The sequence below is a fragment of the Scardinius erythrophthalmus genome (assembly GCF_964197995.2).
Source record: "Scardinius erythrophthalmus genome assembly, chromosome: 7".
Classification (NCBI taxonomy): domain Eukaryota; kingdom Metazoa; phylum Chordata; class Actinopteri; order Cypriniformes; family Leuciscidae; genus Scardinius; species Scardinius erythrophthalmus.
This window is the reverse complement of record NC_138227.1, coordinates 43,868,457-43,882,528: the sequence shown is the minus strand read 5'-3', so window position 1 is coordinate 43,882,528 and position 14,072 is coordinate 43,868,457. Positions and strand designations below refer to the sequence as shown.

General features: G+C 38.6%; 1 protein-coding gene across 2 annotated transcripts in view; it reads right to left on the bottom strand.

The window, feature by feature from the left end:
- The window catches only part of LOC308692999 (complement C2), a 57,318-nt gene that overhangs the window by 17,595 nt on the left and 25,651 nt on the right, over positions 1-14,072 (bottom strand). For both annotated transcript variants that reach the window (XM_081369681.1, XM_081369682.1), the window contains exons 2-4: positions 8,950-9,177; positions 8,092-8,328; positions 916-1,101 (exon numbers count right to left, since the gene is read on the bottom strand). In XM_081369681.1, the coding sequence (XP_081225807.1) occupies positions 916-1,101; positions 8,092-8,328; positions 8,950-9,177 (651 nt within the window). The remainder of the gene's footprint in view (positions 1-915; positions 1,102-8,091; positions 8,329-8,949; positions 9,178-14,072) is intronic.

Here is a 14,072-nt window from a genome sequence, read left to right as displayed (position 1 = left end):
ACTAGTAATGTAACGCATTATTTTTTTTTAAATTTACAACAAAATATCTGAGTTACTTTTTCAAATAAGTAACACAAGTTACTTTGTTTTCCCATGTATTGACTGACAGCTCTTTTGTCCCCATATTGAGACAAATCGAAGTGCAGAGGTGGTGTGGGTGTGTGTGTGTGTGTGTGTAAACATGATGGTTATTGTAGTTATTGTATTTGGTTGTTTTTTATTGGTAAAGGAAGTGTTAAACTTTTTTTTACTTTTGGTGTGAAAGGGTCTTTACATTTACTTTACATTTAAATGTCTTTGCATTTAATTCACATTTATATATATATATATATATATATATATTTTTTTTTTTTGATAAAAATAAAATAAAAATTAACACAAAAGTAATGTAACATTACTTTTCTAAAAAAGTAACTAAGTAAAGCAATTAGTTACTTTTTTAGGGAGTAACGCAATATTATAATGCACAATGCATGTTATAAATATAAACTCTGTAACTCTGTTTTTATTTTCGTTTTAGTTGTTCTTGCTGCTTTTGTGCAACAGATGAATAACAATTTAATTGTTTTTAGATTTTTCCTTTATATATATATATATATATATATATATATATATATATAATTTCAATTTTGCGGGAGTCCCGTGATTCGTTTTATTCTCCCGCAACCCGCACACACATGAGTACATTACCTTACAAAACACCGTTGTCGTATAAATGAACAGCCAATACGCATAAAAAGTTTTCAGTTTTTAGTTGAAACTGTGTTGTGTAAACGGCCCCTGAATCTCTAACAGAATGTTTCAGTTAAGAATATGAGGGAGTAGCATATTATAAAAGAAAGTAAGAGAAAACAAATCACAACTTCATTTGTATGTTCTGCATTTGTTTGGAAACAAAGGAATATAAATGCTTACACTGGTCATCACACACTGGTGTTGCACCAGTCCATCCACCCCACTGAGTGCAGTTCCGCTCAGCAGATCCAATCAAATCAAATCCTTCATGACATGAAAAGGTCTGGTTTTCTCCAACCTTGAACCACTGTTTCCTTGGCCAGAACTGGCCATTGTCAAGCTGAAGTTGAGCAGGGCAAAGAATCTCTAATAGTGAGACAAAAACATGGGTGGTTAAAGTGGAAGCCAAACAAGTAATCTGTAGGGCTTTTCACACTTAAAATTGTTAATCTTTGGGTTACGCTTTTCCATGTTTCACACTGTTCAATCTTTATCTTGTGTGAATTAATCTTAGGTTTTCAGGATTTATGCACAGCAAAATCAGTGGTGTTAAATGTACTGTACACCAATGGTATAAATATGAGCCTCACCCACAGGTGTTAAAAAGCAGTGTAGGATCTTCTCTTTGTAGTGTTAAAGCTGCCGTCGGCAAAAAAATTTTGATCATATTCAGTGAAATCAACACTATAATCCGACAGAACAACATAAATAAGGTGGTTTTAGAAAAAAAAAACAGAGCTTCTAACTCCACCTGGAGCGTGTTATTTGTTTTGCAAACATCCACCGCTCCCGGATCATCGGGTCCAATCAGCGCAGGGGGGTGTGAGATCTGACTGTCAATCACAGGTCGTGCACACGCCACAGATCCCACTCCCCCCTCGCGCACGTTACAATCACATGCACACGCCTGAAGTTCGTGCAGTAACGAAGAGTGATGGTGGAAAATATTCCACTTCCTCGGTTAACCTCAAGAGCTAGGAGGTCAGAGCTTGCAACATTTCTTCTCGACAGGTAATTGTGCTTTATCAACCATTACTTTATGAGTACTCCATGGTGTTGATCGATGCTGATGAGACGGGTGCGTTCACAGAAAATCTGGTGCACACGCACTGACCAGCACGAACTCGATGGGAGGGTATTAGTTGATAGTGGGGGAGGGGCATGAGAGTCGTAAACATTCAAAATTTTGCCCAAGTCCACTCAATCTTCCAGGGTTGCCGACGGCAGCTTTAAATGTTGAATTATCCAGGCAGTTAACAAATCAATTAGGTTTACTTTACAAGTGATGATTGGCCATTAAGTGATGAGATGACACTTACTAAAAGCAAGTTTGGATGTACAAGTCATTTAGAGTTAGAAGTTTAACTCCAGTTACAGGTAGTTTGAAACATTTAAAATATGATGATCAGTGTGTCCTTCAGTAGGGCACTTCGACATTGATGTATGTTAAATTATTTTTAGTCCAGTCATTGCAACAGTGTTTAAACAAACACATTTGTTTGCACTGTGGCAAAGAAGCTGAGTAAAACCCGTAGACTTCACCTGAAATCAAATTCACTAGTTTTGTTAATCAGTAGTGTTGTAGTACTACGATAAGCAAATATTGTCTTTAAAAAATTATTTTGTTTGGGAAAATTTTAACTGTCACACATAGACATCAAAACTTGGCAATGGTGACAGTCAACAAAAGATTCAGGCCGCAGTGCATGCTGGGTACTAGCATAGTGCTAAACTCAACAATGTCGTCCAGCATGCATTGTGGCATGGGTCTTTTGATTTGAAAATGTTTGACTTCAAACAATGTTAGGTTTTGTATGACAAGTGCTGATGTCTAAGCAAAAATCTGGTGACATGTTATGTCCTTCAGAAGCAGTGGCTGCCCACTTCTTCATAAGTAGTGATGTGAGCAATTAAGTTTTTTGAAACTCACAAAATGTCATTGTTCCGAAACTGATGATGCCTGCTAGTCAAAACAGTGTAAACCAAATGCAACTGTATCAAATCATAATCTATTAAATGCAATTAACAAATCATCTAATACCATTAAATGGAGTGTCTGTTTAATATGTTATTTTGTTCAATTGTAAAACTTGTATAATGAATAGCTTGGTTAATCAGGCCAAAAAGACAGCATTTAATTAAACTCTTATTTATTATTGTACAAATGTGTCATTAAAAATATCTACAAATTAATAAAAGTTAATATCATGGGTTCACAAGAGATCTTCCGGTAAACCATTGCCATTTTTAAATGTTTCGAAAATAGTTATGACATAACATATCCTCATTTCCTGAAATGATGTGACTTTGACAGCATGATACATGCTCTAAATCACTGGTTTAAAAAAAAAAGATTCACAAAGGTTGTGAAGCTTCATGAAGCATGGTTTGAAAATGCCAAAAACACTAATCACAACAGTATTTCATCACTGTAGTTACACCATATTAGCACAAATTGTATACTTACAATGAGCATAGATTCAACACTACAATCTGACTCACATTCACTTATTACAATTAGGATGGCAGCAATTAATTAAGTCAAGTCAAGTCAAGTTTATTTATATAGCGCTTTTCACAACACAGGCTGTATCAAAGCAGCTTCACAGCAATAAATTAGAACAATACATCAATGTTTGTTTCTAGTGGAACGTCTACGTTTGGTAATGCTGATCAATAGTATCGTTGATTGATTAATTAAATTAAATATCCCCAACTGAGCAAGCCAAAGGCAACAGTGGCAAGGAACCGAAAAACTCCATCAGGTGACCTAATGGAGAAAAAAAAAACCTTGGGAGAACCCGGGCTCAGTCGGGGGCCAGTTCTCCTCTGGCGTTTATGAACTAGAGGTCGGATTTAACTGTAAGATTAAAAGTATTATATGAATGCCTGGCTGAAGAGATGCGACTTTAATCTAGTTTTAAACTGGGAGAGCGAGTCTGAGCAACGAACAGTATCCGGAAGACTATTCCAGAGTTTTGGTGCTAAATGTGAAAATGCTCTCCCTCCTTTGGTGGATCTGGATATCCTAGGTATGACCAAAAGCCTCGAATTTAGTGACCTTAAAGAGCGCGATGGATTATAGGGCGATAGAAGATCCGTTAAATAGACTGGAGCTAAGCCGTTTAGGGCTTTATAAGTCAGTAGCAATACCTTGTAATTAATACAGGACTTTATAGGTAACCAATGTAGTGATGATAAAATCGGTGTTATATGATCATATTTTCTTGATCTAGTTAGAACTCTAGCGGCGGCATTTTGGACTAACTGTAGCTTGTTTATTGAGGATGCAGGACAACCGGCTAATAATGCATTACAGTAATCTAGTCTCGAAGTCATGAATGCATGAACTAACTTTTCTGCATCAGAAACAGATAGCATATTACGTAGCTTAGCAATGTTTCTAAGGTGGAAAAAGGCTGTTCTTGTTACATATGAAATATGATTTTCAAAAGACAGGTTGCAGTCTAATATAACACCCAGGTCTTTTACTGTAGACCAGGGATCAGCAACTCCGGTCCTGGAGGGCCACTGTCCTGCAGAGTTTAGCTCCAACCCTAATTAAACACACCTGAACAAGGCAATCAGTGTTTTCAGGATTACTAGATAGATACAGGCAGGTGAGTTTTTATCAGGGCTGAAGCTAAACTCTGCAGGACAGTGGCCCTCCAGGACCGGAGTTGCTGATCCCTGCTGTAGACGATGAAGTAACAGGACATCCTACTATGTTAAAGTTGTATTGTGAGAGGTTTTGTGGGTGGTTTTTTGAACCGATAAGTAGTACCTCTGTCTTGTCTGGATTTAATAAAAGAAAATTACGCGTCATCCAATCTTTTATATCTTTAACACACTCTGTCAATTTGGATAATTTAGCGTTTTCATCCGGCCGTGATGAAATATAGATTTGAGTGTCATCAGCATAACAATGGAAACTAATTCCATGTTTCCTTATAATATTTCCAAGTGGCAGCATATATATTGAGAATAATAGAGGGCCTAACACAGATCCCTGCGGCACTCCATAGTTTACTGGAGTTATGATAGATTTTTCTCCATTTAAATAAACAAAATGGTAGCGGTCAGATAAATACGATCTAAACCAGCTTAATGCTTGTCCTTGAACACCAGTATAATTTTGTAATCGATCTAAGAGTATTGTATGATCTATAGTATCGAACGCAGCACTAAGATCAAGTAAAACTAATATTGAGATACAGCCTTGGTCAGAAGCTAAAAGTAAATCATTTGTGATTTTAACGAGCGCAGTTTCAGTGCTATGATGCGGCCTGAACCCAGACTGAAACTTTTCATAGACGTCATTTTCTTGTAAGAAAGAGCCCAGTTGAGCGGACACAACTTTTTCTAGTATTTTAGACATAAAAGGTAGATTTGAAATGGGTCTATAATTTACTAGATTATTTAAGCCACTCATTCATCTCAGTGTTACAAGTGGTCAAATCTACTTAATTACACCCTATTTAATCCTCTTAATTGGTACAACACTGCTGCACAGGCAGAAATATAATTAATTTAATATTAATCAAAGTCATGGTACCCAACCAAATAGAACACTGAACACCATAATGGTGACTTCAAATGAAACGTTCAATGAAACAACACTCAATAAAGCTAACCTCTACTAATCATATTCATAGAAATTAAGAGTTAATTAGTTACATCAAAAGATGTATTTTATTTGCAATTGAGGCTATAAGTCTGCTTCAGTCTTGTTCTCTGTCTCTGTTCTTGTTCTTCCTCCTTCATTTACATTTACATTTATTTATATAGCAGACGCTTTTATCCAAAGTGACTTACAAATGAGAACAATAGACGCAGTTAGAACTAACAGTAGGACAACAATATGCAAGTGCAATGACCTTTCTCAGTTTAATCTAATGCAGTACATGTTAAAAAAATATATAGTAGAATAGAATAGAAGAGAAAGTGTTAGTATTACTGGATCAAGTGCTGTGTCAAAGGCAGCAGACAGATCCAGCAGGATGAGAACTGAGGATTTGGAAGCTGCTCTTGCCAGTCTCAGAGCTTCAATTACTGAGAGCAGGGCAGTCTCAGTTGAGTGTCCGCTTTTGAAACCAGACTGATTGTTGTCCAAGAGGTTGTTCAGTGTCAGGAAGGAAGAGATCTGGTTGAAAACAACTCGTTAAAGTGTTTTCGTGATGAATGGAAGAAGAGATACCGGTCTGTAATTATCCAGATGTGATGGATTTAGAGTGGGTTTCTTAAGCAGTGGGGTTACCTGAGCCTGCTTAAATGCTGTGGAAAAGGTGCCAGTGTGAAGAGAAGCGTTTATGATGTGCGTGAGTGCGGGTACAACTGAGGATGAAATAGCTTGAAGTAGGTAAGTGGGAATAGGATAAAGCGGACAGGTGGTAGGGCGATTGGAAAGGAGGAGTTTGGAGACTTCTGCCTCTGAAAGTAGAGAGGAGGGTAGAATGTGTGTGTTAGCTGGTAAAATGTGTGTGTCAGTTTGTGGATTGGTAAATTGGCCGCTGATGGTGGTTGTTTTATTTATTAAGAATGTGGCAAAATCGTCAGCTGTTAGGGTTGATGAAGTAGGAGAAGGAGGAGGGTTGAGAAGAGAGGAGAAGGTTTTGAAAAGCATGCGAGAGTCAGAAGAATTGTTAATTTTGTTGTGATAGTAAGTCATTTTAGCATTAGAGATATTAGCAGAGAAGGAAGAGAGAAGGGATTAATAAAGACCAAGGTCAGTAGGATCTTTCGATTTACACCACTTCCTCTCTGCACCCCTGAGTTTAGAACGATGTTCACGGAGAACATCAGATAACCAGTGGGTGTGACACGGGCTTGCCTGTAGAAAAAAAGGGGGCAAAAGTTGTCCAAGCAAGATGTTAAAGTGGAGAAAAGAGTATCAGTTGCACTGTTAGTATCTAGTGTTGAAAGCTGATCAGGTGGAGGAAGTGTGGATGAGACCAAAGAGGATAGGCGAGAGGGTGAGAGTGAGTGTAGGTTTCACTGAAAGGTGACCTGTGGAGGAGTGTATGTTGTGTTCTGAGGCTGGTTGAGGTTGAGAGTGAGGAGGGAGTGATCTGAGGTGTGCAGTGGAGTGACCAGTGTATGGTCAATGGAGCAGTAGCGCTTGTAAATAAGGTCCAATTTGTTATCTGATTTGTGAGTAGCCGCAGTAGATACTTGTTTGAGGTCGAATGAGGCAAGCAGAGTGTGGAAATCAGCAGCCTGAGGTTTTTCTAGGTGGATGTTGAAGTCTCCAAGAACTATGAGAGGAGTACCATCCTCAGGGAAGGATGAGAGTAGCACATCAAGCTCCTCCAAGAAGCTGCCAAGCTGACATGGGGGACGATATACAACTACAAAATGGATTTTAATAGGGCTAGTGATGGTAATTGAATGTGATTCAAATGAGCTGTTGTCACACAGAGTTGGTAAAGGATCAAATTTCCAATCGTTTGAGATAAGCAGACCAGTACCTCCAGCCCTACCAGTCAGGCGAGGGGTGTGAGAAAGTGAAGTTAGCGGAGAGGTCTCAGTCAGGGCCAGTAGGCTGAGACCTGAATGACTAGAAATAGATTTAATGAAATCAGCTTTGTTTACAGTGGACTGGCAATTCCAGAGACCAATAGGAAAAGAGAATATAGTACTAGAAGACACCGGAAAGGTACGCAGGTTGTTAGGACTGTACTGCCTCCGACGTGTGACATCAGATTTACGTATGTTTGTAATAGTAGGGATTTGAAAACACATAGTGTAAGAGAACTCACAAACAGAAAGATCAGTTGAAAAGGTGTGTAGAAGAGAAAGGAAACAACAAGAAAATAAAATAAATAACAAGAAATTAATACTCAAGTGCCTTGTCGGTGTCCTTGCTCGGTGGAGTCGCATATGGATAATATGTCGCATAATCCGATCGAAATTTCATTCGGATCGAGCTCAATCTGATCGATTAAGGTGTTTACATGAAGGCTTTTCAGTCCGATTGAGCCGTCAATCCGATTACTAACAGATTATTTGGTTGCATGTAAACGTAGCCACTAAAGGCCAGTCATCACTTGTAAATGAAACTTAATTGGTTAGATTTTAACACCTGTGGGTGAGATTCATATACACCTAGAGGTGTTCATGTAATACTAGTGTTTTGTTTTGTTTTTTTATGTTTGTCAATATTATTGATTGGACAAAGAGAGCATGCAGCCTATTTAATTAATAACTCTTGCACATCAGTGGGATTTATATATTTCTGATCCTTTGCAGTGGAGCTTGGTTTTATACCCCATCTTAATAGCATTAGTGGTGCTAATCCCCATTCAAAATACTTAATAAAATGATAACCCATGGAGTAAAAAGGCAAGAAGAAGGTACCCTTGCACACAGCATTGAGTGTTATCTTTCCATTTGGGAATCTCATGGCTGACCATTGGCCATCTCTGTCACAGACTCTTTGCGTTACTGGGAAAGGGTAGTGTCCTGCCTTGCAGTGATAGGTCAGCACGCTCCCTTCCAATCCCTCATTGGAGTAGACCACACTACCTCCCTTTATGGACACTTCCAACGAGCAGTTCTTCTGTGGTTCCTCATAATCTCCATAATCGCTGGTTTCTAAAATACACAGATTTGGTTAATAGTAATCCTAGAATTAAATAACAGTGGATTTTTTATTTTTTTTATTGAAGGTATACTTAGTAACTTTTTACAGTGTAGTCTAAGTCTAATGACTATGTTAACTACAATATAGTCATGACATCGTTCCCTTTACCATTGTCAATGTCAGCTTGATTATGCTGTAGATAGTATGTTACATTTTTAGTTTCAAGTTTACCATAAAAATGAGGATAATGTTAATAAAGGAATTTAAGTGATTATTTATGATAAAAGACCCATAGATGTGCCATTATTTCCACCACAATGAAGAATACAAAGTTTTTCAAAAGTTTTCCGAAGTTACTATAATTTGCTACCAAAGAGACAAAAGTGTCAGTGAAAAGCATGGTTGAAATATGAAATATGTGAAATGTAAAGAAAACAAAAGAAAAATCTGGGCCCAATTCTTTTGCATGTAAAGTCTGATGTGATTTGGCCAAATAAGGGTACTATGAAAGTAACAAGCCTCATGTTTCCCGTCTCCAAGCCCCATACATATTTCATGAAGCCTGTGGTGGTGTCCAATATTTTACTTGTATGGGATATAGTAAATAAATATGATCACTCTTTAAAGTTTACCTTCACATTTGACCCTGGATACTCTTGGCTCCCATTCTCCATCAGAGCTGCAGACTTTCTGGCTGATTGGATAAGGTTCAAATCCATCGCTGCAGTGATAAATTATCCGACTACCCACAACACCGCCATTTGAATACTCCACCGTGCCTCCAATGATGGATTCAGATGTGGTGCAGTTTTTGGACTCATTCTCCCCTAAGTCATAATCATAGTCATATCCTGATTGCACTGAAACAGAGAAATATTGAATATTGTTAACCTTTATATTTGATCCTTTTATGACTAAAATCATGATTATACTCGTTCAATTTATCAGTAAAATCCATATCTGTGTTAAAACGGTCTAATTTAATCCTCTTGATATCTTTCCTCTCAATACCTGCCAAGGTTTTAATTTCCTGCCATGCTGCTCTTAATATTTCTTCCATCCAGCTAATCTTCCACCTTATATTTAAATTTGAATCCATTCTTCTTTATTACTGCTCTCACCATTTTACTGATCTCTCTTAACTGTGTGGGATTCTCCGATCTGAAAAGCTTTTTATTTTGTGCAAAGTATATTTTGTTCTCTTTGAGATCCAAGGCTTAGCCTGTTGTTTGGAAATACCCTAAACACCTTATAAGGAACACATTCAGTACAAAAAGAGATATATCCACACACAACTTCAGTGAATTCATCAATATTGTTCATAGCTTCTTCACAAACAGTCCAGTCGCATTTTGCACTGATTTCGTGTGTGTCTCTTTAAATGCAAATGAGCTGGTGCTCCCCGCTCCCTTTTCAGAAGACGACGAAGCCTGTACAGCTCATGCTGTTTCCAGTTTGGATCAACAACTGGAGTGTGGAGAACCTCACACAAAGAGAAGAACTCTCAAAGATCGATCAATACCAACTTTTTGTCCAACTTCATATTCAGAACATGTACCGCATGTTATATTTTGTGAATGTACTTGTTAGCACGCTGTACGGATAATGTGGCTAAAATTACCACTGTCTCTGACTGAATTCAAAGAGATCAGAGCTATGTCATTAGTTTTATTTTTAAGAGAAGTAATAAAAGTGCGCTTCTGAATTGCACAGGCAGTGAGCATGTTTGGGTTAAAAATAACAAGATCTGGTCTTTGTGAATACAGTCAGAGATAATGGTAACTTCAGCCACAATAGCACATTCAGAAAAGCGATTTGCAAACACACACATTATAAAGTGCGGTACTTACGGATCTGTATGTGAATGATATGGATAGGAAGTTGAATCACGAGTTGCTATTGATCGATCTGGGAGAAGCAACTTTTGTGCAAATCCTGCATTTTACTGACCCTCGTTTGCAAAGCAGTCCAGTGTACAATGATTCACACAAACATATAAGAATTTAGCTAATTTCTTCGCCATTGTTCCCAAAGTCCAATGTCCCTAGGAAAGCCGAACAAAGAGGACTTGCAATCAGGGTGAAAATAACAACGTTTCGACAGCATGGCAACAACACTCTACTACAACAACTCTTCCTCTTCTCTAAAGCAGCCTAACATGGCCTAACCCCCTTTGTTGTGTGTTACCAGAGGCAGAGTTTTTTTTTTTTTTTTTTTTACTTATGATGTCTCCAACCTGGGAAGAAGCTTGTTGTAGTCCCTACCAGCCATTTGTTGTAGTCCTTAAGAAGCGATTTCTGTAAAAGAAAATATCTCCCTTTGCATTGACCTTTGAGAATCGTTACTTTGCAGATTTTGTTTATGCTCAAACAGCACCATTACACACTAACACAGTTAAAAAGGTGAAATCATAATCAAGGACCCCTTTAATTTTTGTGCCATCTCATATAGCATTTAAAAACACTTGCTGCAAAACAAGATAAACACGATTTCCATGCAAAAAAATAAAAAGAGAAAGAGGACAACACTTGCTGCTAGGTGCCACAAGAGAAAGGTTTCCACAGGATTCATTTTTAGTGTTTAAGCTTTTGTGTAGAACCACTCTTTTCAGTCGATTCTGTTCAAAGATTTTAATCGAAAATCAGTTTAAATTATTTATTCAATTTCCTGCACGCACTGGATTGTCTGAAGTGGTTTCTCACTCAAAGTCGTAACAGGAAATTCAAGAGCATTTGATGAAGTGGCCTTGAACCTGCAGTCATGGGCATACGGGACATCCCAGCAGCCCTCGTGGTGCGTGATGGACCCCGTCGCAGATTCGCCTATTGACTACCAGGTTTAATTAGAGCTTCTCCTCATGTTTTGATTGTGTTCTATTTTGTTCACATCGTGGATAAAACCACAAACATGTTGATTTTCTGTTTTTGTAATCAATGTGATTCTCAAGATCAGGGGTGCCCAATCCTGCTCCTGCCGATCGACTGTCCTGCACAGTTCATCTCCAACCCTAATCAAACACACCTGCCTTTAATTTTCAAGTGATCCTGAAGACCTTAACTGGTTGCTTCAGGTGTGTTTGATTAGGGTTGGAGATGAACTGTGCAAGACAGTCGATGGCAGGAGCAGGATTGGGCACCCCTGCTCAAGATCAATCTTTTAGTGTTGTTTTCTGTTGATGCATGATAAAAACTTCACTAAACATTTGTAGCGCACTCAACCTTAAACTCTGTGCTCTGTCATTTTTAACATTTTATACAAAAATATTAAAATAAAAGTTTCAAATTCTGTCGAAAACAATTAAAAAGATAACTGCGACTTTAAAGGGTCATGTGTTGGAGGGTTGGCGAAGAATAGAGTAAATATTGTAGTTATTTACACGTGTATCTGATATGAATAAATGTGGTTGAAAACACTGAATAGTTGTGATGTGTGAAAAGCGTGAAGAGTGGTTCTGTCTCAGCGCCAGCCAACATGTGAAAGCACATTTGAATTTAGCAGCTGATCAACTGATGTGCCTCGGATTTGCTCGTCACCCTGAATTTTCGGGTATTTTGTTTTTTTTCCAAAAAACTACTTTTGCGAACTAGTCCTAGGTTTTTGGCCCGACCGGAACCAAAACAGTGCAGCAAGATTCCCTGGAGTCTGATTCTCAATAATTATCAAGAGAATTTGAAATTTCGCTGCACAGTCGCTAGGGGGTGCCAAAATGTTCTATATGTCAGCGGCCATATTTACAAAAATAGCTAACTTATTAAAAAATAACTCATGAATGGAACTAGATATTTTCACCAAACTCGGGACACATGTGTATGAGCTCAATCTGAGGTTACATGAAAAAAAATCGCGACTATTGGTCACTTGGTGGCACCAAAAAATATAAAAAATGTCTATAACCACCCAACCATTAGCCCAAATGACTTGAAAATTGGCATGCGAGTCACGTGGTGAGGTACCAGGGAATGGCTGCGCCGTAGCAGAGCTCCGAACCCCGTCAACCTAATGCTGATTTTAAACAACTTAATCTCTCCCAAACAACACGTTACTGGACGGTGGTAACTTCTTAAATCACTAAACTTGAAATCGCTGTGAAACATATCCATGGGGTCCAAACTCGATTGCCTACAGTTACGGTGGGTGATGCTAATGTTAGCTCTGCAACAGCTAGCAACGCTAACCAAGAAGAAACTCCGAAGATGGACATAAGCGTTCTGTTTGCCGAAATGACTAAAATGGGAGCTACAGTGCTATGCATAAGTTTAGACACCCATACTAAAGTTGACTAAAAAGAGGAATAAAAAATCATCTTTTGGAAACTGAATTTAATGCCTTAATTAAAAAAAATAGGAAAAATCCAACCTTTAAGGACACCAATTTTCTTTGTGAATGAATAATGTATCGTAAATAAATAAATATTCTTCCTTAAAATACAGGGTGCATAAGTTTGGACACCCCTATGTTAAATTCCCATAGAGGCAGGCAGATTTTTATTTTTAAAGGCCAGTTACTTCATGGATCCAGGATACTATGCATCCTGATAAAGTTCCCTTGGCCTTTGGAATTAAAATAGCCCCACATCATCACATAGCCTTCACCATACCTAGAGATTGGCATGGTTTTATTTCAGTTAGCCTAATAGCTGGTTTGATTTGGATTGAGAGATGATCTTATGGAAAGTTCTCCATGCCAATCTCTAGGTATGGTGAAGGCTATGTGATGATGTGGGGCTATTTTAATTCCAAAGGCCAAGGGAACTTTATCAGGATGCATAGTATCTAGTGGGTGTCTAAACCTATGCATAGCACTGTATTTTGAATGGTGTTGCAGCAGATGTATCTTTTATTAAGTCAGACATGACGGAATTTTAAAAAAATGTTGTGACTGTGACCCAAATACGGATGAGCGAGGCCGAGGGCCGCATCTCGGACGTGGAAGACAAGGTGAAGAGCATGGCTAAAGACAACAGCAAATGTGCTAAACAACTCAAGCAACTCTGGGCTCGTGTTGACGACCAGGAAAATAGAAGTCGCAGGAAGAATATTCAACTTATTGGTGTGAAAGAAGGCATGGAAAGAGGTGGCAATATGAGTGATTTTGTGAAGAAGATACTCGCTGATGGCCTGGGGTTACGTGGAGACGAGTTTGAAATTGAAAGATGCCACCGTAGTTTGAGACCTCGCCCGGACCCTGGGCAGCCCCCTCGGATTATTCTTGTGAGATTTCTTCGTTACTCTGAACGACAGAAAGTTCTGGCTGCCGCAAAACAGAAGAAAGGCATAATATGGGAGAACTGTCACATGTCATTTTATGAGGACATGACTGCCGAGCGCGCTGCGCAAAGGAAGCTATTCTCCCCGGTAATGAAAACGCTGTGGCAGCATCACGTGAAGCACACACTTGCACATCCAGCAACACTACGATTTACATGGAAAGATGAGCGGAAGAGCTTTGACGACATTGAGGAAGCAGAGAAATGTATACGTGATAACATTCAAGATGAGATGGAGTGATCGATTAACAGGTTTAACTACACATATGGGGGAGAGCTGATAACAAGTTCTTTCAGAAGACGGGGGCGGGATCGCTGGGGCATCGCCTGGACAGCCAGAGGAGCGGAGATCGCTGTCTGTGGGTAATTGTTGTAGACTGGAAGATGCAGGGCTTCTATATAACTTGCCATGGTATAACAATGGGCAATATAGATGTTAATATTGTATCATGAAACATAAATGGGTGCGGTACGCCAATTAAAAGGAAA